The sequence below is a fragment of the Tamandua tetradactyla genome, chromosome 5, assembly GCF_023851605.1.
Source record: "Tamandua tetradactyla isolate mTamTet1 chromosome 5, mTamTet1.pri, whole genome shotgun sequence".
Lineage (NCBI taxonomy): Eukaryota > Metazoa > Chordata > Mammalia > Pilosa > Myrmecophagidae > Tamandua > Tamandua tetradactyla.
Window position 1 is genome coordinate 27,370,972 of NC_135331.1, and position 26,900 is coordinate 27,397,871.

At 44.8% G+C, this 26,900-nt stretch overlaps 1 protein-coding gene and 1 non-coding gene across 3 annotated transcripts; one reads left to right on the forward strand and one right to left on the reverse strand.

Annotated features, from left to right (window-relative positions):
* Positions 1 to 9,191: 9,191 nt before the first annotated feature.
* Positions 9,192 to 26,699, reverse strand: ZNF74 (zinc finger protein 74). 2 transcript variants are annotated; one of them, XM_077160322.1, is made up of 5 exons: positions 26,090 to 26,699; positions 25,625 to 25,704; positions 16,240 to 16,366; positions 15,616 to 15,717; positions 9,192 to 14,915 (listed from the first exon to the last, which is right to left on the reverse strand). In XM_077160322.1, exons 1-5 carry the CDS (start codon positions 26,268 to 26,270, stop codon positions 13,267 to 13,269), a joined length of 2,139 nt encoding a protein of 712 aa, XP_077016437.1. In that variant the 5' UTR covers positions 26,271 to 26,699; the 3' UTR covers positions 9,192 to 13,266. The 2 variants fall into 2 exon arrangements, with proteins under 2 accessions (XP_077016437.1, XP_077016438.1); XM_077160323.1 differs by lacking the exon at positions 15,616 to 15,717.
* LOC143685331 (U6 spliceosomal RNA) lies at positions 11,971 to 12,077 on the forward strand. Its single transcript, XR_013176577.1, has one exon. It is a non-coding gene; the product is annotated as a U6 spliceosomal RNA (small nuclear RNA).
* Positions 26,700 to 26,900: the final 201 nt, after the last annotated feature.

A 26,900-nucleotide genomic window follows, 5' to 3' on the forward strand; every position in this document is an offset into this window, starting at 1 on the left:
AAAATGCTAACCATCATTTGAACCTTCAACAAGTCATTATCTTTTTTGCTTTTGAGGGTTTGGGCTCAATGGGTTGGAGTAATTGTGGCAATTTTATAAAATAAGACAGCAATTAAGTTTGCCACATTGATCAACCTTTCCTTTCATGAAAGATTTCTCTGTAGGACACGATACTGTTTAATAGCATTTTACCCTTAGTAGAAAAGTGGAGTCAATCCTCTCAACCCTGCCACTGCTTTATCAACCAAGGTAAAATAATATTCTAAACTTTTTATGGTCATTTCAACAATGGTCAGAGCATCTTCTACCAGGAATAGTTTCCATCTCAAGAAACCACTTTCTTTGCTCATTTATAAGAAGCAACTCCTCATTTATTAAAGTTTTTTCATTCAGTCCCATAGTCAGGTTCCACTTCTTAGTCTCCTTTTCTTGCTATTTCCACCACATCTGTAGTTACCTCATCCACTGAAGTCTTAAATCCCTCAAAGTCATCCTTGAGGGTTGTATTAGTTAGGGTTCTCTAGAGAAACAGAATCAACAGGGAACAGTCACAAATAAAAAATTTATAAAAGTGTCTCATGTGACCACGGGAATGCAGCGTCCAAAATCCACAGGGCAGGCTGTGAAGCCAACGACTCCGATGGAGGGTCTGGACAAACTCCACAGGAGAGGCTCGCCAGCCAAAGCAGGAATAGAGCCTGTCCCTTCTGAATCCTCCTTAAAAGGCTTCCTATGATTAGATCAAGCATCACTCATTGCAGAAGACACTCCCCTTTGGCTGTTTACAAATGGAATCAGCTGTGGATGTAGATGACGTGATCATGATCTAATTCTATGAAATGTCCTCATTGCAGCAGACAGGCCAGCACCTGCCCAATCAGACAAAAAGGTACAACCACTTGGCCAAGGTGACACATGAACCTGACCATGACAAGGGTTAGAATCAACTTCTTCCAAATGCCTGTTACTGTTGATATGTTGACCTCTTCCCATGAATCACAAATGCTCTTAATGGCATCCAGAATGGTGAACCTTTCCAAAAGGTTTTCAATGAACTTTGCCCAGATCCATCAGAGAAGTCATTGTCTATGACAGCCATAACCCTACAAAACGTACTTCTTAAAAAAGAAGATTTGAAAGTTGAAATGACTCCTGACCAACTGGCTACAGAAGGGCTATTCTTGCGTGAAGGCTTGGAAACAACCTTAACTTCATTGTATATTTCCATTAGAGCTCTTGGGTGACCAGGTCCATTGTCCATAAGCAGTCCTATTTTGAAAGGGATCTTTTTTCCTGAGCAGATCTCAACAGAGAGCTTAAAAAATTCAGTAAATCATGTTGTAGATAGATGTGCTGTCTTCCAGGTTTTGTCATTCCATTTGTAGAAGCACAGGCAGATAAGATTTAGCATCAGTCTTAAGGACCCTAGGATTTTTGTAAGGGTCAATGAACATTAACTTCAACTTAAAGTCACTACCTTTATTAGCCCCTAACAAGAGAGTCAGCCTGTATTTTAAAGCTTTGAAGCCAGGCATTGACTTCTCCTCTCTAGCTATGAAAGTCCTAGATGGCATTTTCTTCCCATATAAGGCTGTTTCATCTACATTGAAAACCTGATGTTTAAAGTAGCCACTTTTAGATCTTCTGGATAACTCGCTGCAGCTTCTACATCAGTACTTCCGGCTTTGCTGTGAATTTTTTATGTTATGGAGATAGTTTCTTTCCTCAAACTTCATGAACCAAACTTTGTTCGCTCCAAACCTTTCTTTGGCAGCTTCCTCACCTAGAGAGTTAGGGCTTTGTTGGGATTAGGCTTTAGTTTGAGGGCATATTGTGGCTGGTTTGATTTTCTATCCAGACCTTTAAAACCTTCTCTGCTTAGCATCAAGGGATTGAGAAAACCTTCTTGACCAAAAGGGGGAAGAGGGAAATAAGACAAAGTGTCAATGGCTGAGAGATTCCAAACAGAGTTGAGAGGTTGTCCTGGAGGTTATTCTTATGCATTAAGTAGATATCACTTTGTTATTCAAGATATAATGGAGAGGCTGGAGGGAACTGCCTGAAAATGTAGAGCTGTGTTCCAGTAGCCATGTTTCTTGAGGATGGTTGAATAATGATATAGCTGTCACAATGTTACTGTGTGATTGTGAAAATCTTGTGTCTGATGCTCCTTTTATCTACCTTGTCAACAAAGGAGTAGAACATATGAATAAAAATAAATAATAGGGGGAACAAATGCTAAAATAAATTTAGTATAATTTTTTTTTCTTTTCTTTCCTGTGTTCATTTTATTTCTTTTTCTATTGTCTTTTTATTTCTTTTTCTGAATTAATGCAAATGTTCTAAGAAATGATGAATATTTAAAAATAAAACCTTACATGCTATATATATATTGGGTAGATGGAAATACTCATGGTCAATGAGAGGGAGGGGTAAGAGGTATGGTATGTATGAGTTTTTTCTTGTTATTTCTTTTTTCTGGAGTGATGCAAATGTTCTAAAAAATGATCAAGGTGATGAATATACAACTATGTGATGACATTGTGAGCCATTGATTGTACACCATGTTTGGAATGTATGTATGTTAAGAATGTATGTGTTTGTATGTTATTTTATGAATGAAATTTTTTTTTTAAAAAAAAACCTTCTCTGTATCAGCAATAAGGCTGTTTCATTTTCTTATCATTTGTGTTTTCACTGGAGTAGCACTTTTTTGTGGCCTGGGACATGCACTTTAGTGTATGTGACCCCAGTGCTCAAGCTACAAAGTAGAAATGAGACTTTTCCAACCCCAGCTTCCCAACCTGTCATCCCAAATTGGGATAAAAGAGCAATTCAGTTCCTAATTCCACTCCTAGCTGCCATCAGGACTGGGGGAGCTGTAGAGTGGGTCCACCATAATCTCTGCCTTGACCTATCCACTGGCAAAGAATGAACACCCTCCACCTTAACCCTTCTCCAATCCCAAATAAATTCATTAGCATGCATTGTCCTCCAAAGCCAAGGATTCCTAGATGCCCTTACAGAAGCTCATGGGGGAAGATGTGCATTCCCGGGGTGGGGGGGGGGATTGTTGCTTTACATCTTAATTGGAGCTCAAAAATAACATGAGGCATTAACTTCCTTAGACGTCAGGCCACTCAACCACCCACCAAGTCCCCGGTCCCCTACTTGATTTATTTGAGTTTCTGCCAGCTGTGATAGGCACCATTCTTTGTGCCATCCTTTCTGTTTAATGGGGCTAACCACCCTCGTTCTCCTTCGCTTTTTGGGGGGGTTTTGGTTTCACTCACTCTCCTAGAATGCTGGGCCTCAACAGTTAACAGCACGAGTCTTGGTACAGATGCAACACACTTGTAAAATGTTGAAAGACAACCAAGGGGTCACACTAGAACAAGAAAGATGCAGAAACCCCATACCCTCCCAGAAGAATTATTAAATATGATAGCCAGAGGATTCTGCTCCCATTATAAGCAGGGACAACACCCCTCTGTCAGCAGGAAGCAGTTATAGAAGACTGAACTCCCTCCTTCAGCATACCTTAAGATTAAGGGGCGGAAGTCTCCAAGAGGGGATTGCGATAGATAGGGGAGGGGGAGGGGGAAGTGACCCTAAGAACCATAACAAAAAGTTCCTTTCAGCATGCACACACATAGCCTCTCCTCCCACAGCTAGCCACCACTCAGGTTGACACCTGAAAAGAACCAATGAAAAGTGCATCTCATCAATCCCTTATTAGCATGGCCAGAGGGCGAAGTGCCCCTCCAAGTCCTTATAATGCAAAGATCCCAGACTTAGACGGCTGTGGTAGTTAGATTCAGTTGTCAACCTGGACAGGTGAAGGTACCTGGTTCTCTTGCTGTGGACATGAGCCAATGGTATGTGAACTTCATCTGTTGCTCATTACATCTGCAGTTAGCTAAGAGGCATGCCTGCTGTAATGAATGATGTTTGATTTAATTGGCTGGTGCATAAATGAGAGAGCTCAAAGTAGCACAGCCCAAGCAGCTCAACATACCTCATCTCAGCACTCGCAGCTCAGCCCAGGCCTTTGGAGATGCAGAAAGAAATCACCCCGGGGAAAATTGTCGGAACCCAGAGGCCTGGAGAGAAGGCCAGCAGAGATCACCCTGTACCTTCCCACATAAGAAAGAACCTCAGTTGAAAGTTAACTTCCTTTCCTCTGAAGAACTAACAAGATAAATCCCCTTTTATTAAAAGCCAATCCATCTCTGGTGTGTTGCATTCTGGCAGCTAGCAAACTAGAACAAGGGTTTCTCCTCTTTTGGAGAATGCCTGCACTTATCTTTGAGCATGTCCTTTCACTACACATTAAAGTTTTGAGGTGTAAAAAAATTTAGCCCCAATTAAGGCATCAACAGGACAATACCTTCTCTGAAGAAAAGCGACCAGCATCTGGACACCTCTGCCGTATGGGAAGGCACAATGCTGGCATCTCTGGTCCTTCACTCCCAAGTTTTGTTGCTTTCAGCCTCTAGTTCCAGTGGCCTCCTTTTCTCTGGTCTTCTGTATGTCCCCTGACAGCATCTCTGGGGTTTTTCTCTCTTAGCTCTTTCAGCTTCTTCTCTAAGCTCTCCCTAAACTTCTCTGGGCATTTCTCTCCGAGTTCTCTGGGCTTATCCTATCTTTTATCCTCATAAGAGACTCCAGTAAAGGATTAAGATTCTTTGCTTTACATCTCCATTGAAACAACCTAATCAAAAGGTCCCACCCACAATAGGTCTGCACCCACAGGAATGGATTAAAATAACCTGGCATTTTCTTTTCCAGAGTAGATAACAGCTTCAACCCAGCACACACAGTGTGCTCTATTTTCTCCAATTTCATTTATCCTACTGACCATCTTGGAGACTGTTGGTGCTGCTTTAGGGGCCAAGAAGCTATGCAACAAAATAAAATCATTGATGTTCACTAGGAAATGTAAAAAATAATATCCAAATAATATTAACTTCACTGTATCCATTGATTCCCTAGAGCCAATGCTCCCTGGTGGTTGTGGTTGCTTGTGACTGCCAAACCTTAGACTTCGCACTTCCACTATGGGAGGCATTTGTTATGTTACGGGCACCTCTTGCATCAGGTGGACAAGCAACATGGGCAAATTTTCTCAGAGCACCAACAAACGAGACAAGTGTAAGATAGTTAATAAATGTCGTTCAGATGGTTGAACAGATGCCCAGAACATCCTGTCTTTTCTCCTAGCTGTTCCCACCCGCCTGGGGTGATGAGGTCCATATACTCTTCCAAGAACTTCTCATTCACCCTGTAGTTGGCTGGTTAGGCTTATGGCTCTTAAGCTTTTAGACACATTCAGCTTTGATAAGTGAAAAATCGCATATTTCGGTCATTGAAGAAAGATCAGAAGTGAATTGAAGTACAACTTGATTCGATTTTAATATTTGCCCCACCTCCCCTCTCCCCTTCTGCCCCACATCTGGGCCAGATGATTAAAAAAAAAAAACACGAGGCCTCCTGTTCCATGCTTGGCACCTGCAGAACTTCACAGTTCTGCAGGGCTGCAATCTCCCAGCCCTTCCCTGAGAACCTTCCCTAGTTCCACCTAGTCTAAAGCCCCAACCCAAACTCTCTGCCATGCTCAAGCCAGCCAGGAGCTGCTTGTTTCCACTTTTTTCTTCCCAGGTGCCCCTTGCTGACTTATAAAATTTCTTTCTAATAGTCTCATGTGAACGTCATTGGCCTCAACATTTGACCTATTAATTGGAAGAGAGTCCCTTCCTTCTCTGTTGAGGGTCTGGACTTCATAGTCCACCACTTTTTGAGATCTTTCTTCTCTTTCTCTGGGTGACTAACAGAGTACAAATCACTCTTCGTGCTGTGTAGATGGCTCTGCTGGGTGCTGGATGCAATTGAGCTGGGTAGTGCTGTGTTTGATGAGTGCTCCTGAGCCTTTGTCATAGACTGATGACCTGGTGCTGGAAGTTTCCACAACTGGCACTTAGGGAGAGGAGCACAAGTTTGGGGGCCTCTTTAACATGTCCCTGGTTCACATCTCAGGCTGGACCGATCCGTGTACCTCAGATTGCTTTGGGTGTCTTGTCCAGCAGGAGCTGGAAGGCTCAGGGGAAGGTTTCTTATCCTATAACTGTTGGTTATGGGTCTCACCCATGCAGTCACCCTGTTCCATAGGGCACCCAGGGAAAAGACTGATGTTCTGTGTGATACATGGGACCATTGGGTGATCACTTTGTGAAGAGCTGCAGTCATGCTGAGGTGGGGTAACGTCTACCCCTCCCAAGAGCAGGTGGCCCACTAGGATGCTCCAAGGCTTTAAATGCCTCCATGGCTGCTGCTCCCCACACCTGATTCTCGGGAAAATAGGTGAAAATGTGCAAGATGTCCCATGGCACAAACACTTAGGGAAAATGGTCCTAAATGTTCTATCCCAGACTTTCCTAGAGAGCTGGAGGACATCTAGGCAGGAAAAGGTCAATTCGGCAGGCCTTGGTTGCCAGACCTTGCACACTCCAAACAAAGGCCTGGCTTCAGGACTGGCCCTTGTCCAGTTCCTGGGAGATGATCTCCAAGGTTTGGAATATTCTACCTGATGAAAATGTTTTTAAATGCTGGAGGCCCTGGGCCATGAGTACCAGTTTGTTTGGATGTGATTTATGGAGAATGTTTTTTTTTTGCTCGGGTGTGGGGTGGAGGATGGTGGGGGCTGGAGACTGATAAGCTGAGCTCAGGCATGCTCCATGACTCCATGACTTTGACCCTCACCAAAAACCCTGGGCACTGAGACTCAGGCAAGCTTCCCTGGTTGACGACATCTCACCCTTCCCTGCAAGAAGCTGCATATAGAGGGACCATCCCCTGCCCAGGTAGATCCCACAGCTATTCCCAAAACAATTTTACAAGGGCGGAAACTGAAACCAAAACAGAGATCTGTGATTTGACTCTATGGGAACTTCAAAATTGTTAAAAGAATTTATACAATTAGAATAGAAAAAATTGCTTTTGAGTGGTTTAATACGGATGCTGAATTAACTTCATCTTCTACCCAGTTGTGCCAACTGGTTGGTTTATTTTGTGATCCTCCATGATGGGATTGGCTGCATTTATGGTAACAGACATGCAATTTCCTCCTATCCCAGTGTTCACAGCTGTGACTGCCAGACCTTTCCTCGCCCAAATGAGTGCTCATGGCATGGAAAATAGCCCACCTAAATCCTAATCCTAATCCCTAGCCATCTTAACTTTAGCTAGATTCCTAACCACTTTAAACTCTAACCGTGACCCAAATCCAACTCAAATTCAAACTTAAACCCCAACCTGAACTCAACCCCCACTCTCGTTTCATTTGACCTTGCCTCAGTCCTGACCCTAACTAGGACTCAGATTCTTCAAGGAGAGGTGCTTTGACCTCTCAAGTAGGCAAGAGGTGTTTTGGGCTAGGAAGGTCAAATCTGCTCTCTGCTTCTTGGGGAAAGCTGGGAACAAGAGGCCCTTTCTGCCCTCCTCTCACCTCCTGGTCTCTACCCATAGGGCAGCAACTTTTGGTACAACCTACCTGGAAGTGAAGTGGCAAGGAACAGGGTTTGCAGAGTCCCAGCTATTGCATACTACAGCAGATTCCAGGAGGGGTGGACTTGGCTGGGAGGTGATATGCATGGTACCAGTCTCTCCCTTCTCTTATAAGTCTTTGCATTAGTGAAATACGAATTCAAGATTGAAACACAACATTTGTGGAAGGGAGAGGCATTTGAAGCAAGGATGGTTTGATCTCACTTCCTTCTGTGTCATGGTGAGGACATGTTACTTGCATGCCTATGGTGGCGGGAAGGAAGCTGGGTTATACTTTGCTTTCTGATGGTGTTCATCATCCTTATTTTGTGATTGCTGTCCATCAGGTGTGACGATGTGGCAATTCTCAAAAATGAATGAGCACATGGGATGATGAAATTGTTCTGGAAATAGTGGTGAAAGTTACACAAACATTGTCAATGTACTTAATGTCACAGAATTTTCACTTAAAAAGTTAAAATTACTTTTATGTTATGTATATTTTACTGCAATTTTAAAAAGTTATTAAAGTGAAGTTAGGTTGCATATACAATAGAATAAACATTTTTTAAAAATCCATGGGACTGCACTACACAGTGAATCTTAAGTTAAACCATGGACTCTATTAACAAAACAATTATAAAATTGTGCCACACGATGCACATCAACATAATGTGTTAGTAATAGGGTGGCATATGGGAATCCTGTATTTTATGCATGATGCTTCTGTAAACCCACAACCTTCCTAGTGCAAAATATATATATATAAATGAATAGACATTATCACTGTTTTTGGAGGACCAACATTGAGGTTTCTAGTCCATCTGCTGAAGTCATGGTTTTGGTCAAGACAGGAAAAACTGTGTCATTGTGAAGCATGGCTTTGGAAACTATGGATCCTAAATTTTTTTTTCAAAGTGGAAATTGCTTATGATACTGGTTACAAAAGTAAGAAATGTCATTTTTATCATTCATCTAGAAGGACAAAGCATCTCATGCATCTCTTTGCAGAAGCCCTGTACGTTAGAGGGTTTCTCGAGGATTCTCTCTCAGCCACCAGGCCATCTGGGGACCACGACCACTTCTGGAGGAGGGACCTCACCTCTTTGGCTCTCCTTTTTTCTTTAAGACCAAGAGGGAGAATAATCTCATCAGTAGAGCAATGAATAGACTACTTGAGTACATCTGGGTTCGGATGCCAGCAAGTTACAGGAGTTGTCAGAGCAAATCGGTCATAAGTTGCTGTTGGGTGCAAGAGGAAGCTGCCAGCCACAGGTATTCCTCTCCAGGCAAAATAGGGTGAAATAATCGTAGAAATTAACACCCCATTACCAAATGGGACTCATTCCAGTAGCCCAAAGATATGATTTTAGAAAATCTTTTTATATATCAAATTAAATATCCGTAATGAGGAAGGAGACCCATGTCATCATTTCTGAGATATGCCCAGAACGTATTTAGTAAAATTTGGTGTCCAGTCCTGATAAGTTATGGCAAACTAGGCCTGTAAAGATAATTAACTAACATGATAAACAGTCATAATTTATTAAGGGTTGATATTTCATATATGAGTGAAATACTAGATGTTTCACTTTATGTCAGGATAAACACACAGATGCTGTACCAGTGAGGAATGAAACAACCATAAGTAATGACAAATGTAACTCAGCTGTTTATTTTCTTACATAACAAGAGTTCAGGAACTTGAATGTCCATGATTAAAACAGCTGCTCAAAAATTGCATAAAAGCCTAGGATCCTTTTATTTTTCCATTCCATTATCCTTAGTGTGTGGCTCTTATCCTCAATTGTCTTATGGTTATGAGATGGCTGCCACACCGCTGGGCATTAGATCCAAGTTCCAGGCAAGAAGGAGAAGAGGAGGAGGAAGGAGCAGGTATCCTATCAGGAAAGCAAAAGCTTTTGCCCCAAATCTCTGGGGTTCCACTTGTACCTTATTGGTCATAACTGGCTTAAATGGCCACCCTAGCTGCAAGGGAGTCTTAAAAGGCAAACTATTTGAACTGATCCCCCAACCCAAACAGAATGTGCCACCAATTACTACTATCAACACAGTCAGTGTTGCTCTAGAAGTGCCAGCCAATGCAATTTAAAAAACAAACAGAAAGAAAAGGCTACCTATTCACAAAGATAGGCAAATGTTTTACTTCTAGGTAATATGACTATTTACCTAGAATATCCAACAAACTGATAGAGACTCACTAGAATAACTCAGTAGAGTGGCTAGGTATAAAACAAATATGTAAAAAAGACAGAAACAATCAATAGCTTTCCTATATATTTTATAATGGAAAGAACCATTTATAAACCACAGAAAACTAGGGTAAACTTAAGAATAAATATAAGAACATAGATGAAGGAAACTATAAAACTTTTCTGAACGCTGGAGTTAGATTTGAATGAACAGTGCTCTACCATGTTCTCTGAGGAAAGGGCTTAATATTTCCTATAACAATAATTCTTCACAAATTAGCAAGTTTTATTCAATTCTAACAAAAATCCCAATGAGAAATGTATGGGCATGAACAGGCTGAGTTCTGGGTTAACTGTAAGAATAGAGTAAAAAAACAACAAGCTTTTAAAGACCTACTAAAAACTACCTATATTAAGCAAATTATGATGCTACAATAATAGAATAGATGGGTCTACAGAATAGTGAGGAATAAAATTCAAGAATGACACCGGGACCTTGGATTATATACCCTAAACAGGTTTCAAATGGATTTCAAAGCTAAATGTAGTTTATGGGACCCCAAGAGGATTTAAAAAAAGATTGGAAAGGGGCAGTCTGAGTTAAAACAATGAAAAAAAAATAAAGAAAAAAATCTAATAGACCTTATTATGTAGAATTTGAAAACCATTTTTCTTAAAAATACCATGAGAAAGATTAAAAATGTTCATGATAAAAATGTACAGACATGGATTAAAAAAACACACAAATAAACAGACAAGCAGACAAAAGACAGGAAGAAACAGTTCACATGAGAAGAAAAATAAACAGTAAATATGAACAAATAACATTCTTAACATATCAAAGTGGCTAATAAAGACAGTAAGGAGATAATACCAAGTGTTGGCAAGGCTGTGGAGAGGGGGACATGAGAGAATAAAATGGGACCGTTAGGCTGGATACAACCTAGAAATCAACACTCTTACAATGTGCATGGCCTTTACCCAGTAATTCCACTTCTCAGAATTTATTCTGAGGAAATCATCAGAAATGGGCACGTAGGTTTATGTTCAACAGTTATTTACAGGGACAACCAATCTCACTTGACAAAGATAAATTATGATATAAAATTATAAGGTAGAAAATGACATAGCTGTCAAAAAGGAAAGAATATACATGTATTATTCTTATAATCCAAAAACGTTGTTTATATGTAAATACAAGGAAAACATCAAGGCCCCAGTGGAAGGAGGGCAAAGAGAATATTCAAATAATTTTCAAGAAGACTAATATAAAAATATTTTAAATAGGGTGCATGCATGGTTCAGTGGTAGAATGCTTGCCCTCCATTTGGGAGACCTGGGTTTGATTTCTGGCTCATGCACCCCCCCAAAAATATTTTAAATATTCGAACTTGCTAGTTAGCAAAGGTGCAGAGTAAAAGAGTAAGAAGCCACCTACAGCTTACTGAATGGAAAGCACTGCAGGGCCGATAGGAGGCACAGGGCTGGATACTGGCAGAGCTCACAAAAATGTTTTAATTTATTTTAAAATAAGAGGAACTAGGAATATAATAATAATGCCTATACAGCAATGAATGAAGCCTAGCTTATACTTGTCTTTCACCAAAGCAGTAGTCCAATATAATTTTAAATACTACACATATTTGCAACTGCCAGAATGAGACCTGGAGAGAATGTTCTGACAAGCCAGCACACATTCACTCTTGGGAAAGATGACTTAGCACCCCCAAAGAATTAATATGTTGTCACCAAGCACCCGAACTTCTAACAGTATCTTTCTTGGGGGATGGAAATCTAGGGGCTTTCCCACTTTATCAATCCTGCCAATGAAGTCCTAACAGAGGAACTACTGCTTTGTAAACACATGACCAAAAAACACTCCCCAAACTAAAATAATTCCCTAAAAAGTTCATTTCCTTCATCTTCAGCTTTTCACTTATAGAACTCTCCTTTGAGAAAACACTAAAGAAGTAGAATGCGAAAAGATGCTCAATGGAGAATGACACATAATAGTGAAAAATAAAGGAATATTAGTTCAGCTTCTAACAAAGTAATATATAATAGAATGATAGAATACTACACCTCCACTAAGAAATATAAACCTAAAGATGATACAGTTACTTGGGAAAAAATTATGCTTTGCAGCTAAGCAAAAAAAAAAGACAAAAGATGATATATACACGATGTTTAAAGACATGTAAAAAATGCAATATGAGTGCTCGCTTTGGCAGCACATATGCTAAAATTAGAAAGATACAGAAGAGATCAGCATGGTCCCTGCGCAAGGATGATATGCATATTTGTGAAGTGATCCATATTCTTAAGGGAAAAAAAAATGCAACATAAAAAAGCAGAAGGTGACATACCAAAGTGCAAAATGCAGTTTATTCCACATTTTCCGAAATGTGCTTATATTGCCTTGATAGTTTAAAAGGCATTTTAAAAGCATTCCATGAGCTCTAATACTCTATACAAGAGTAAAGTGGGATCACTGAAAGGGAAGCTTCTACTTGCTTAGAGCTGAGTAAGGTTAACGTTAGTTCCAGATGAGCACTCTGTCCCTGTATCTGCTGTGAGTATTGTGACGCAGGAGGGTCCCCGTGTCCTGGAGACTGTGTAACAGCTGCTGTCTCCCTGGAGCTAAGACGCTCCTCCCAGACTTCCCTGTGGAGAGGTGCCCCTTCCCACCTCCTCTGAGCTGAGCTGGGGAATGGAGCTAAATGGTGAGAGCAGGGGCCGTGCAGGGTGGTCCCACCAGAATGCCCCATTGGGGCCTGGCCCAGCTCTTGCCGTCTGCAGGCAGGCTTCTGGACACCTCTATCCCGATGCTGTGCCCACCTTCCCACACAGCAGGCATCAGCCAGGGTGCTCCCGACTAACTGGCAAGGCATGTGGTAGGCACATCGGGACCTGGACACACTGGTGCTGGGCTGGACTTCAGAGGCCACCGCGGGGCAGACTGCTGACAGGGCTGGTATTAATGGTCTAGGAAATTCACTTTTGTCCCTAAACCCACCATCCAAGATACTCTCCCCTCCTGGAATAGGATAATGTCCACTTGGAAGTAACAGTGTTCACAGCCATAGCTATATTCTCCTGGGTTTTTTTTTTTTTTTTAAATCATTATCCTAAATATAATAGTTTACAGAGGAAATTCCTGATCAAAAGCATGTCAGGAGCCTGCCTATGGACTCGACAAATGACATACCTTCTTTTTATCTGCAGGAAACATCTATTCTCCTTGTCGATGACCTCCTAAGCCAGGAAGGGAAACAGTATGGCAGGCCCTCCTCAATGTCCCTCAATATGGAGGTGACAAATTCTAACTAAAAGAGGGGTCCCAGCAGGTGACAGATCTGAACAGGGGTGATACGGCAGGTCTCACACATCTGTAGGTACAAGTTGGTCTGGATATGTGAGCCACTTTGCCTTCCCAACTCACCCTGAAGGCAGGAACAAGACTGGTTGAGGTAACTAAGAAAGTGGCTACCATGAAGAAAAGTGCATCACATTAATTTCCAGGCTTGCTACCCAGGGAGAAATTCCTGCTGGGTGAGGCCTGAACCACACACAAAAGCTTTGCCATATCCATTGCATTTATTGGGTCCACATCACTTATCCCCGTGGTCCCTGCCCGGAGCAGACTGCTTGGCATATAGTACGAGCTCAGCAAGTGTCTGTTGAATTGAATGGAAAAGGGCTTCTCTTCACTGTGAATTCTCTGGTGTTCAGTGAGGTGTGAATTCCAGTTGAACATCTCGCCACATTCGTTACATTTAAATGACTTCTCTCCAGAGTGAATTTTCTGATGTTTAATAAGACAATGATTTTGGCTGAAAGCTTTGCCACACTCGTTACATTTATAGGGCTTCTCTCCAGTGTGGATTCTCTGATGCACGATGAGGGAAGAATGGCAGCTAAAGGCCTTCCAACATTTACTGCAATCAAAGGGCTTCTCTCCGGTGTGGATTCTCTGATGCACGATGAGATATGAATGAGAACTGAAGGCTTTCCCACATTCGTTACATTTGAAGGGTTTCTCTCCGCTGTGAATTCTCTGGTGCACGATAAGGTAGGAGTGGCAGCTAAAGCCTTTCCCACAGTCATTACACTTAAAGGGTTTCTCTCCAGTATGAATCCTCTGATGGAGAGTGAGGCGGGAACGATTATTGAAGGCTTTCTCACATTCGTTACATTTAAAGGGTTTATCTCCATTATGGATTTTCTCGTGCACTGTAAGGGAAGAATGGCAAGTGAAAGCCTTCCCACATTCGTTACATTTGTAAGGTTTCTCTCCCGTGTGAATCCTGTGATGCCGCGTGAGGTGTGTCCTCTGGTTGAAGGCCTTCCCGCATTCAGCGCATTTGTAGGGTTTTTCCCCGGTGTGAACTCTGAGGTGCATATTAAGTAGTGAGCTGCAGCTGAAGGCCTTCTCACAGACGTTGCACTTGTACGGTCTCTCACCAGTGTGAATTCTGTGGTGCACGTTAAGTGACGAGTGGCAGCTGAAGGCTTTCCCACACTCACTGCAGAAAAAGGGCTTTTCTCCGGTATGAATTCTCTGGTGCTCGGTGAGGTTGGTGCTCCATGTGAACGCCTTCCCGCACTCACTGCATTTGTAAGCTTTCTCCCGGGTGTGCCAGCGTCGATGCAGGGTGAGGGATGAACTCTGACTAAATGCTTTTCCACATTCTCCACACACAAAAAGATCCTCCCTGGCCTCCGCGTTCTGCTGCTTGTCCAGATGTGAATATTTTCTGGGTTCACTTGGCTTGACAGAGTTTCTTCCTGCACACGTTTTCTGGTGTTTAGTGATGCCCTCAGTGGGTTGGAAAGTCTTCAGGTGTCGTTCTTGAGAGTCTTCTTCGGGAGGAATTCTGTGTCGGGTGAAAAGGGCTGACCTGAGCAGAAAGTCTTTCTCAGGTGTGTCATGTCCCCAAAAACTCTCTTCTGGGGAGGTGTCCTCCCAGGGGGCAGGCACTTGCTTCCAGAGCACATCCTCGCTTCTGCACAGAGTATGGTCCCACACTTCGCCCACACTGGAGCTGTGAAGACGGGACCTCGTCAGCTTTTCCACTGTTGACTCCTGGGATGGTTCCTCTTTGTCACTGTCCTGCTTTGGGGATGACTTCTCCTTCACATCACAGCTAGGATCCCATTCTAGAAGACATGGAAAACGTAATTTCCTGTAAGCAGGTAGAAATACGGCACTGGAATACAGATCTGAGATCTGACCTGGGGATGTAGATAAGCACAGAAAAGAGGGCAGAACCCAATAAAGTGGCAAAGTGTGAAGGAATGAAGGCAGGGAGACAATGCAAGTACCAGGACGAAACGCCTAATTCCACCCTGGGCTGCCTCCAGGGTGTGACACATTTTCTGTCCCCCACAGCCCGGCTGGATCATTCCCATGCCCCCTCTCCATGGCCCACCTCCCATGGCCCTCACAACACCCCCTATCACTGCCAAACCTTCAGGTGGACACCCTCTCCCCAATCCCCTGCTGTTTTATTTTTCTGGTCACCATGTAACAAACTACACCTGCCAAATACTTATGTAGATTTAGAGATTATTTCTGCCTCCTCCCTCAGAGGGTCAGCTCCATGAAGACGGGCATTTTGGTCCACGCTGTCCCCTGCCATGCTTCCAGCACAGCTTCTGGCACATGGCTGGTGCTCGATAAGTTCAAGGAAGGAAGGAGAGGAGGGAGAGATCAAGAAAGGGTACTGGGACATGGGAAGAGGGAACAGAAAACTTGGGATGGAGATGGAGAGGGCAAGAGAGGGAGGCAAGAAGGAGGGTGCCCCGGGTCCTCGGTCAGAGAAGTCTGGCCCCTTCTACCTGGCAATCACCTGCTCACCTGGACAAGCACCTCCGGGGACTTCTCTCTGCACCTGCCATGGCTCCTCACCTCGTTCCAGGTGGGAGATCACATCTGGCTTGCAGACTGGAGGCCCTGCTCCTGGGGATGGGGAGAAAGCAGCTTGGCCATCTGGGCTGCTGCTCTCCAGGCTCAAGGCCTCGGAAGGATGTAAATGGCACAGCTCTGTCACCAGCACATCCCTGGGGGTTCAAGAAAAAGAACCTCTAGGCCCCAAAGTGGGGGGGTCTCATATGCAGAGTCCAAATGGAAGCGCACACTTGGAAGACCCCTCTGCACCGATGCCCATCTTTCATCTTCCACAGAAAAGTTCCAGGGGAGGCTGGGCCCAAAGTCCCCTCTGTCCCATCCTGCTCCCTGCTGGCAGGCCCCGCTCTCCCCTGTGCCCAATCTCAGCCACAGCACTTTTCACAGCTCCTCTGGTCCAAGCGATGATGAGGCTGGCTGCTCTGCCCACCCTCTGATGCCCTGGGCAGAGACCACATATTCTGTGTCTTGATGTGTCCAGCAGCAGGGCTGGTGCCAACGTGATGCTTTGGCACAATCTACTGCATGGAAGGACACCCAGAGAGCAGACTTTGAGTCTCAGGAGAGCCATCTTACCTAAGGAGAGAAGGTTCTGGTAGTTCTCCAGCATCACGTCCCTGTATAGGGCCCTCTGAGGGGAGTCCAGCTGACCCCACTCTTCCTGGGTGAAGTCCACAGCCACATCCTTGAATGTGACCAATTCCTGAAATGACACACACACTCGCAGTCACCCAGGGTGACCCCTTGCATGGTGCCAGGCGAGAGGTCAGAGAACAGTTTGGGGGAATTAGAAGCCAACCACAGAGGAGCAGTTCTGATTGTCTTCGTGGTCTGAAGAGTCCCACTTATTTATTAAAGATGTTATGCCTAAAGGGTAAACCTCAGTGGACCTTCTCCCAGCACTATTTCCTCGAAATGTCCTGAGTTCAAATGAGCATGGAAGATGATGCTCCAGACACGGCCTGTCATAAAGCCTTGGCCTATGGGTGATGTCTGGATCAGGAGGGCTGGGAATCTGCTCTCCATGCCTCCCCTTCCTCTGTGAGCCTCCTGGACTGGGAGACCACAGCAAAGATGGACACTGCCACATCCTGATAACTCAGCTGTAGTAGGGCCCGGAGGCTGCACATGGCTGTAATAGCTGTGGTCAAGGTGGCCGTGCTTTCGTTGGCCTTGTCAAGAGCTGAGTTGAGCTAAGAGCTGAGCTTCTGGGCATTAAGTGATCCATTAAGACAACAAAGATGAAAATAAGAGTCAAGCCTTCAATTGCTTATTGCAATAATATAAGCAAGAGGTTTCAACTGAGAAGGAGCCAAACCCTCTCACCTGTTCCATTTTATCCCATGGAACCCCACTTGCCATGGGCCAGATGGATCAGGATGGATGTGGGGCATCATCTCACTGCTGAGGGGACCCCAACACAAGGCCTGTTGCTCTATGGACCCCAGGGCTGAGGGGGTGATGGGGAAGCAGGGCTAGGAGGGGAAGAGTACTGAGTCAGAGTGGGGAAGAGTGTCTTCACATTCCCTCCCCTCCCCCAATAAGGAGGCCTCTGAATGGAGGCGCTTAGGTTAAGAAAGGAGATATGGCCAAGAGCATGTGGGGCGGAGTCCTTAGTTGCAGCTTCTTCCAAAGGGTGCGATGCACTGGCCAGCCACAGAGGCTGGAGTGGAAAGGGCAGCTCCCTGTGAGGCCTGGCAGGCAAAGCCTTTGTCATTGTCCATGGTCAGGTCTGAAAGCCCACACATAGGGTTTTGGCCGGGAGGGTGCAGAGAATGGCAGCTGGACAGCTGTGGGATCTCCTAATGCCAGTGATACTGTGTGTTCCGTGTTTCCGGTCCTACAAAACCCCGGGAAACTGGTGCTGGGTCAAAACCAGAGTGCCTGTTAGTGTGTGGCTGGCAGTGGTGGTGGTAGGGGAGCTGCCTGTGGTGCCAACGCCATGCCTGGCCTGAGACTCTGCACAGGGACAGTTCCTTCTGTGATGAGGACAAAAGCCTCATGAGCACCAAGCAGTGGAAGACCAGTGCCACTTGACAGCTTTAAAACAAGTCCCCTGTTGGGAAAGTTCTGGTAATGGAAGGTGGCAAGCATACTTACCATTATCAGAACCTTTCCATCACAGGCTTGTTTTAAAACTGACAAGCACAATGAGAAAAAAAAAAAAAAGAGCAACTAAAGAGACACTGACAATTAAATGTAGTCCATGATGCTGGACTGGATCTAATAATGGAGGAGAAAAGGTCAAAAGGACATGATTGGGACATACAGACAAACTGGAATCCAGACTAAGCTTTATACCAGGGTTAAAGTTCTTGATAACTACATTTGATTAAAGTGGTTACATAAGTGAATATCCTAGTTCTTAGGACATGTAAAGGGAGATATTAAGTGTTCATGGAGCAGGGTGTACACATCTATGCACAGATGTTTAGAAAACACACAGACAAAATGATACAGCAGATGTGGCACAATGTTAAAATTGGTGGACCTGGATATATGGGGAGGGATGTGTTGGAGTTCACCATATGGGTTTTGTATTATTTTGCTAATATCCGTTAGTTTGAAATTATTAAAACAAACAGACAAACAAGTCCCACGGCTGGGCCAGGGCTGAAGAGCAGCAGTCAGGCTGGGTGCGAGTGGCTCAGGGGGCTCTGAGGGTGGAGTCTGAGGACAGGACCATTCGAGAGGGTGAGGCATGCAGAGCAGGGGTCAGAAGAGATGACGGAGCAATGAAGAGGTTGGAGGGCAAAGCAGGAGCTCTGTAGGCTGGACAGAAAGGGCTGGTGGGAGCTAGGCCTGCCTGGGGACGAGGCCCCACGGACAGTAGTGCCATCTTTTAGGGAGCATCTGTTCCATGAAAATCCAGGGCTGCCTCCAAGAGTGACCAGTGCTGTGACAGAGGACCCAGCAGCCACAGGGGCAGGCTCTGCTCCAGCCTGACTTACAGATGCCATGGGGAGGCCTGAGGAAACCATGTGTTTGCCAAGCCCTAGCAACCCCGAAAGCAGGGAATGGAAAGGAGGAAAGGAAGCCATTTCAGAAAGAGGAGGGGTGCTTCAGAGGAGGCAGCTGGGGTGGTGTCCAAGTTTTTGGCCTTGGGGACAGATCATTCCCCAAGGTGTGAAAGGCACAGGGGGGGTGGGCTATGCTTTGGAAATGGTGTGTCCTGGATAGCAGGGTCCACAGTGGAGATAGCAAATGACCTTCTGGATGTGTCAATGTCACTCGCTGTCTTTCAAAAATTGACAACCAAAGGTTTCAGGTTAGGAAACTGAAAGGCACTGAGACTTGGCGAGAAGGGCCTGGACGTGAACTGCAGGAGTCCAGTTGTGCTTCTTGGTCTGCCACTCATGAGTTGTGAGGCCTTAGGACCCACTGCCCAGAGCCTTGCTTTCCTGTTCCCTGAGCTGGGGACGAAATGCTCATGGACAAGGTGTACAGGCTTACTGAGAGGAAGCAAGTGAAACAATCAATGTAAAAATACTTTCTGAAACATAAGTGGCAGCCTTCCTGCCTTCCTTCCCGCAGCCTTACCAAGTCTGGGCAGGAATGGCAGCTAATGCTAGCGTGCTCCAGAGCAGGTCCCAGCAGTGACCCGTGATGGGTGACTTGAGAACAGGGCTGGGGCAGGGGGACAGGACAGCCTGCTGGGATGACACTGGCTACCTACGGGGAAGTTAAACAAGTAAGTAAATATATTGAGGATAATAGGAGCCTGGCTTCTCAATGATGGAGGAAGGAGGTCCACATTAGGAAAGGGGGAAGACCAGAATGAAAACCACAGGACTAAACTGGACTTGGAGTTACTGGTGTGAATACAGGGTTTAGAATATAAAGATAGATACAGAAATAAATCTAGAAGCAAAGCTTGCATGGATATGGAAGGAAACTTCTGAGTTTTGTCTGTTAAGAGGCCCAGACAAGGCATATACCAGGTGCCCGGATCTTGGTTCTTTCTCTTCCTTTTTTCTTTATTTAATTTTTTGTTTCTTTATTTATTGAGAAATCTTAGTTTCTAAATAGTGTTCTAGACTAAAAGAACTGGACTCCTGGGAGAAAAGACGGTGTCAGAAAGTAAGGAAGTGCTCAGAGATAGGTGGGGGCATGGCCAAAGGGCACAGGGGTTAGCCTGAAGGATGCTGTGCTGGTTCAAAAGGCTATACGTCCCCTAGAAAAGCCATGTTTTAATCCTAATCCCATTTTGTAAAGGCAGCCGTTTCTTCTAATCCCTATTCAGTCAAGAGAGGTTGTTAAAATGGATTAGGTAGAGGTATGTCTCCACCCATTTGGGTGGGTCTTGATTAGTTTCTGGAGTCCTATAAAAGAGGAAACATTTTGGAGAATGAAAGAGATTCGGAGAGAGCAAGGAATGCTGCAGCACCATGAAGCAGAGAGTCCACGAGGCAGCGACCTTTGGAGATGAAGAAGGAAAACACCTCCTGGGGAGCTTCATGAAACCGGAAGCCAGGAGAGAAAGCTAGCAGATGACGCTGTGTTTGCCAGGTCCCTTTCCAGCTGAGAGAGAAACTCTGACTGTGTTTGCCATGTGCCTCCTCACTTGAGAGAGAAACCCTGAACTTCGTCGGCCTTCTTGAACCAAGGTATCTTTCCCTGGATGCCTTAGATTGGACATTTCTATAGACTTGTTTTAATTGGGACATTTTCTCAGCCTTAGAACTGTAAAATTCTCAGGAATTTATTAACTTCCCCTATTTAAAAGCCATTCTGTTTCTGGTATATTGCATTCCAGCAGCTAGCAAACTAGAACAGATGCCCACTGGCCAATCCGGAACATTCTGAGCATTAACACAAATGATCCTAATAACTATACCCATGGAATAAATCCATGAGTCCACACTGATATAAATAAACAAATGAATAAATCAATGCAGAGAAAAGAACGCTCTAGAGTAGAGTGACAGCTGACAAATGTAGAAGGATGGAGGTGGTTACGTAATCATCAGCTGGCAACCATCATAGTGATAATTAAGTGAGGCAAGAAACTTCAGTGAACCCTAAGACAGCTGTGTCGAAGTGGAATGAGGACCAGGACAGTCACAGAGTGGTCAGAAGGAAAGCGCTGCACATTATTTTAAGTGAGAGAAGCCAGACACGAAAGGCCACATATTGCATGATTCGACTTCTGTGAAATGTCCAAAAGAGGCAAATCCAGAGAGACAGAAAGTAGAGGACTGGTTGCTAGGGCTGAGGGGAGGGGAGCAGCAGGAGTGAACTTTTTTGGGACGGTGCTGAAAATGTTCTAAAATCGACAGTGGTGATGGTTGCACCAACTTTGCAAATACACTAAAAACCACTGAATCTTACACTTTAAAGAATGAATTTTATGGTATGCATGGTGCTTTGGAGCTTGTAGCCCAGAAAACCATGTTGTTAAACCTAATTTGTTTGTGTGGCTGTGAACTCATTTTAAGTACAACCTTTTGATGAAGTCCCTTCAGTGAAGGTGTGACCCAGTTCCATCAGGATGGGACTTAATCCTATTTGTGAAGTTCTTTATAAGCAGAAGGAAATACAGACAGATAAAGGAAAAATACAGAGGAAGCAGCCAGAGGCTGAGATCAACGGAACCTGGGAGAGAAGGGAGAGGCCAGAAGCGGCAGCCACATGCCCTGGCACGTGGCAGGAAAGCTAATGATCAGGGATTGCTGGCCTCAAAACCATGAATTAATAAATTCCCATTGTTTAACGCAACCCACTGCCACATATTTGCTTGATCAGCTGGGAAAAATAAAACAGTATGTGAATCGTATCTCAATGCAAAAAAGGAAAACACTGGGTTTGTGCACAATATGATTCCATTTTTGAAAGAATCCTTTTTTCTTGTATGCTGTGTGGTGGGGGTCACATTTCAGTCTTTTCCATGTGACTATCCCGTTAGCACGGCAACATTTGTGGAATGGTTTTGTTTGGTTGGTTTTTTGGAATGCCCGGGCTGGGAATCGGACCTGGGTCTTCCGCCTGTTAAGAGATTATTACAGAGGGGAAACAATACTGGCTAAGCAAGGCAACAAGGTTTCCACAGAAGGGCTAACTGAAATCACACAAAAGTAAACACAGATGGAAGAAAAACACTTTCCTTACTTCCTACCATTCCTTGCATTGCACCAAAACTTTTGGTTTTGAGAGAGAACTGCATGGAGATTATGCAAAAGTTGACCTATTTGTTAGAAAACTCGACACGTTGCATATCTTAAGCCAGAAAATGTTAAATTGAACAATCCCTTGGCACACTACCATCTTTCTCTTCGATGCTCTCTCCTGTTCCTTCCTTTTTGGCATGGGAAGTATTTTACATTTCCTCTTCATCAAGTCAGGGGCTCAGGCTGTACTTTACTCCTTCCTACCAAGGGCGCCAATTCATAATTTGTCTGGCTTTCCTCATTCCCTTAAGGATGCTGGATGCTGATCTTAAGTTATTACTGGTCAGAAATCTAGCCAAAATAGGAGAGTGCTTATCCATACTCCTTTTGGATTCCTCAATTCACACACACACACACACACACACACACAGATGCACACTTTACACTGCTCACTATTTCCTGGAGCAGGACAAAGGGGGCAAAATTCTATACCACTCTTCACTGCATCACCCTTCTAAACTCTATCTTTTCTCTTCAGTCTACTTTAAAATTCTCCAACAGGATTTTTTTTTTAAACAATTCTTGTAATTCCCATGTACTCTTCATTTTTTCTCCTTGTTTGTTTTTATCTCACACCTATCATAGTGTCCTTTGAACTCAGCAGTTTAGAATTCAGTGTCTTTGCTCTTTGTGATCAAGAAGGAAAAAAACACAACATTCCTTTCAATATTCTAAGTTACTTTTTTTAAACACAAACATTCTTAATATACAAACATTCCAAACATGGTGTACAATCAATGGCTCACAATATTATCACATAGTAGTATATTCATCACCATGATGAACTGAATAAAAATGAAAATACCACATAAGAAATTTGTGAGATATACCTAAGCAAGGCTTAGAGTACAAACTTATGGTATTGAAAGTTTATGGCTTTGAAAAGAAGAAAGGTGTCAAATCAATTTTCAATTAAAGTCTAAGTTTCAATCTTATAAAACTAAAGAAAGATGATACCAAAGAGCAAAGATCAATGGAACAGAAACCAGAAAAGCAAATGAGAAAATCAATGAAACCAATTTTTACTGAAAAGATCTATAAAATTGAGAACTAAATATATATTTATTATATAAATCATCGGTTCAACTCCTAGGTATTTACCCAAGAGAAATTAAAAGATGAGTTCATACTTGTATTCAAATATTTATAGTGGCTTATTTATAATAGTCCCAAACTGGAAACCACCTAAATGTCCATCAACTAGTGAATGGACAAACAAATTATGGAATATCTGTACAGTAGAATACCACTTAGAAATAAAAAGGAACTACTGATTTGCACAAAAACATGGATGAACTCAAAAGCATTGTGCTGGTTTGAAATGATGTATGGACCCTAGAAAAGCCATGTTTTAATCCTAATCCCATTTTGTAAAGGCAGGAATTTCTTCTAATCCCTAGTCAGTATTTAAGTTTGGAACTGTAATTAGATCTCCCTGGAGATGTGATTTAATCAAGACTGGTTGTTAAGCTGGATAAGGTGACAACATGTTTCCACCCATTTGGGTGGGTCTTGATTAGTTTCTGAAGTCCTATAAAAGAGGAAACATTTTGGAGAATGAAGGAGATTCAGAGAGAGCAGAGCAGAATGACATAGCCACAAGAAGCAGAGTCCACCAACCAACGATCTTTGGAGATGAAGAAGAAAAACGCCTCCCAGGGAGCTTCATAAAACAGGAAGCCAGGAGAAGCTAGCAGATGATGCTGTAATCACCATGTGCCCTTCCAGTTGAGAGAGGAACCCTGACCGTGTTCACCATGTGCCTTTCCAGATGAGAGAGAAACTGTAACTGTGTTCATCATGTGCCTTCTCACTTGGGAGAGAAACCCTGAACTTTATCAGCCTTCTTGAACCAAGGTATCTTTCCCTGGATGCCTTTGATTGGACATTTCTATAGACTTGTTTTAACTGGGACATTTTCTTGGCCTTAGAACTGTAAACCAGCAACTCATTAAATTTCCCTTTTTAAAAGCCATTCTGTTTTCAGTATATTGCATTCCAGCAGCCAGCAAACTAGAACAAGCATTATGCTAAACGAAATAAACCAGACACAAAAGACCACAAAGTGGATAATTCCATACGAAATTCTTAAAAAGGTAAACCTACGGTGGTTAGCCAAGAGGCTGGGGGAGAACAGTGACTGCAAAGGGGCATGAGGGAACTTTTTGGGGTCACAGAAATGTTCTAAATCATGATTGTGGTGTTTGCTGTCCAACTGTATAATTTGCCCAAACTCATCAAAATGTATACTTAAAGTTGGTAAAATTTATTGTGTATAAATTATACTACTGTAAATCTGATCCCCAACAAATGGGTTTCAGGGAGATGAGAAGGTGGGGGTGAGGACACATGTGGAGATCACTACCCAAAGTTGAGGCCCTCAGAGATAAAGGATAATGGTGGGGCTGCACTGGCTGAGGGTAGGAGAGAACAGACCCTGGTAGGTGCCCAGACACCTGAAAACAAACTCAGAGTATGAATGAGACTGTTGGGAGAGAATGCCAAAGGCAAAGAGTACTTAAGAGAGAGGGACAAATTATTCCCAGATCAAACATGCAATTATTTAGAAATAACACACATGCATAAGAAAGGTACACACACACACACACACACACACACGCACACACTTTTGCTGGACCATTTGAAGGTAAGTTGCAGACATGGTGACATTTCATTCTAGATTCTTCAGTTTGTGCCTCCTGAGATAATCTCACACATTACCATACCAAGAAATTTAATATGGATGCAATGCTACCCTATACAATAAATATACAGCATACAAGCAGAGCATTTTCAAATTTTCTCAACTGTCTCAAACAGTTTTTTACCGATTTGGGGGGTGATCCACAGTCAAATTAAGACATTGCACTGCATGGGATCCCTTCAGTCTTTTAAAGAACCACAGAGCCTTCTAGCACATAACGGACCTGATGCCTCTCACCACACATGTTTTACAGCTTTTTCGACTTTTCTGCAACTAGATCTCACCCCTTTCAAGAGGGAGATTAACAGAATCAGAAAATCCTAAAAAATCAAAGGGCCTTCCATTGTCCAGACCTTTTCACTACACCACACTCTCCTTTCTTCTGCACTCTTCCTCTAACTGCCATGAAGGGGGCAGGGGTGGTTTAGGTGGTAGAACAAAATGAAGAGCACAGGCTGTAAAAGGAAGGCTTTGTGGCCAGCTTCACTGTGGACCTGGTCCCAGATCAACTCCCTGATGAGCCCCCAGATTCTCTAAAGCTCCAGGTTTTCCCACAAGGGCCCATGTTGGGGATGTGGTACAGGAGAGATGCACCCACTATCATTACTCTTACCTGGATGTTGCTGTGCAGCCCTTCACTTAGTTGTTCAGAACTGCCTGCCCCACCTCCCCACCTCATTCGATTTTATCCCATTAAGCCCCCCTCCCCTAACTAGGACCAATTGTCCCAAACAGCATCTGAGTCTCTATCCAACCCCAGGCAACCTGTGGAAATGACTCAGGGGCACTGGAGGGAGCTGTCACAAATGTTGCTTGGGTGCCACTAAATTCACAGAGCTCCTGGTTCAGGGGTGGGTGAATAGGTCCAGGAAAACTTAGACTCCCATTGGACCAAGTCAGGCTGTAAGGGCCACCTCCAGAGCACAATTTGGGCCTGGCCCTGTGACTCTCCTCCTCAGTGCGTGCTGTTCCCACTGCCTGGAGCTTCCTGAGGAAGTCTATGGTTGACTAAAGAAAGGTCCAGGGCAGGGGAAGACTCATTCTCATGATAAAGAAAAACACGTGAAAAAGGAAGGAGGCAGTCACTCACCTCGGACTCAGCTTCCAGGGGCTCCAGACCCAATTTATCATTCTTCTTGAGGGGAAGGAGAGGGTCCTGAGAGGACAGAACTGGGGAAGGAGAAATGAGTCAGGCCACCAGGCTCAGACTAAGCCAAAGCCCATCCCAGGCCTGGCAGAGAGGAGGGTGAGGGAGGAGCCAGAAGGAAGGTGGGGTGGGGAGTGAGTCTGGTATTGGGGACAACCTGATACAGCATCAGGGATTGATTCTGTGTGTCAGTGTCTCAAGCACCCCAATAAGTGGAGAGAAACGCGGCCCTTCCCTTCCTCCCATCAGCAGGCCTGGGATGGCAGGAACAAATGGGTGTGCAGGGTGAGGAAGTGGGAGGTCGGGTTCTGCTGGATGCTTCTGGGAAACTGGCTGACCTCTCCGGGTGACAGTCTCCTCCAGTGCCAATCCGCAGCCCCCCTGCCTGGAAGGGCGAAGCGGTGGTACCTGTCTCCTGGGGCTCCCGGGCGGGGGCCTCCATGACGCCCCTCGGCGGCGTCCCCCGGCGCGGCGGGCAGCTCTGCGGCTTCCTGGGTCTCCGGCCAGGCCCAGAGAAGCGGGTCCTACTCCCGGCGTGCGGGCACACCTCCGGGGCCGCACACACGCAAGCACACTCGCCGTTGCACATTCACGCCGAGACCCCTTCCCGGAACCCCAGCTGGGGGCAGGTCGGGCCGGCTGGGAAAGAGCGAACCCAACCCCGGCCCGGGCGCGGACACACTCGTGCGCACACACACACACACACACACACGCGCGCGCGCGCAACCCCGGCCCGGGAACACACACACTCACGCGCAAGCCCGGCCCGGACCCCCCCCCCCCCCCACGCGCAACCCCGGGCCCACACACTCACACACGCGCCATCACGCCCGTCACACACTTCTCTGGGAGAAAACAGGGCCTCGGGCTCAGCGGCCCGAGGGCACGGCCGGAGACACCCTGACACCGACGAGAGACCGAGAGACGGACCGACGGACCGCCGGCCTCCCACAAAGGCCAGCGACCGCCACAAAGGAGTTGCCGGGCGGCCGCCGAGGAAACGTGCGCCTGCGTGGAACAGGCACGAACTACAACTCCCGGTAGCCTTTGCGCCGCGCAGGCGTAAACTCCACTTCCTCTAAGGGCCCCGGGCCTCTCGCACAGCCTTCTGGGAGGTGTAGTTCCTGGCGGGCGGCCGAGGGCTGAGCCCTCCCTCCGCGCCCATGCCTTGGCACATCGCTGTAATGCTGGCTGCGAGGGAATGCCAGCAACGGTAATT

Coding starts and splice junctions, on each gene's coding strand:
- ZNF74 (XM_077160322.1), bottom strand. CDS start 26,270: ATGTGCAACGGCGAGTGTGCTTGCGTGTGTGCGGCCCCGGAGGTGTGC. Junction 25,705..26,089: donor CCGGGAGCCCCAGGAGACAG/GTACCACCGCTT, acceptor CTCCTTCCCCAG/TTCTGTCCTCTCAGGACCCT. Junction 15,718..16,239: donor CCAGAACCTTCTCTCCTTAG/GTAAGATGGCTC, acceptor CCCCATCCCCAG/GAGCAGGGCCTCCAGTCTGC.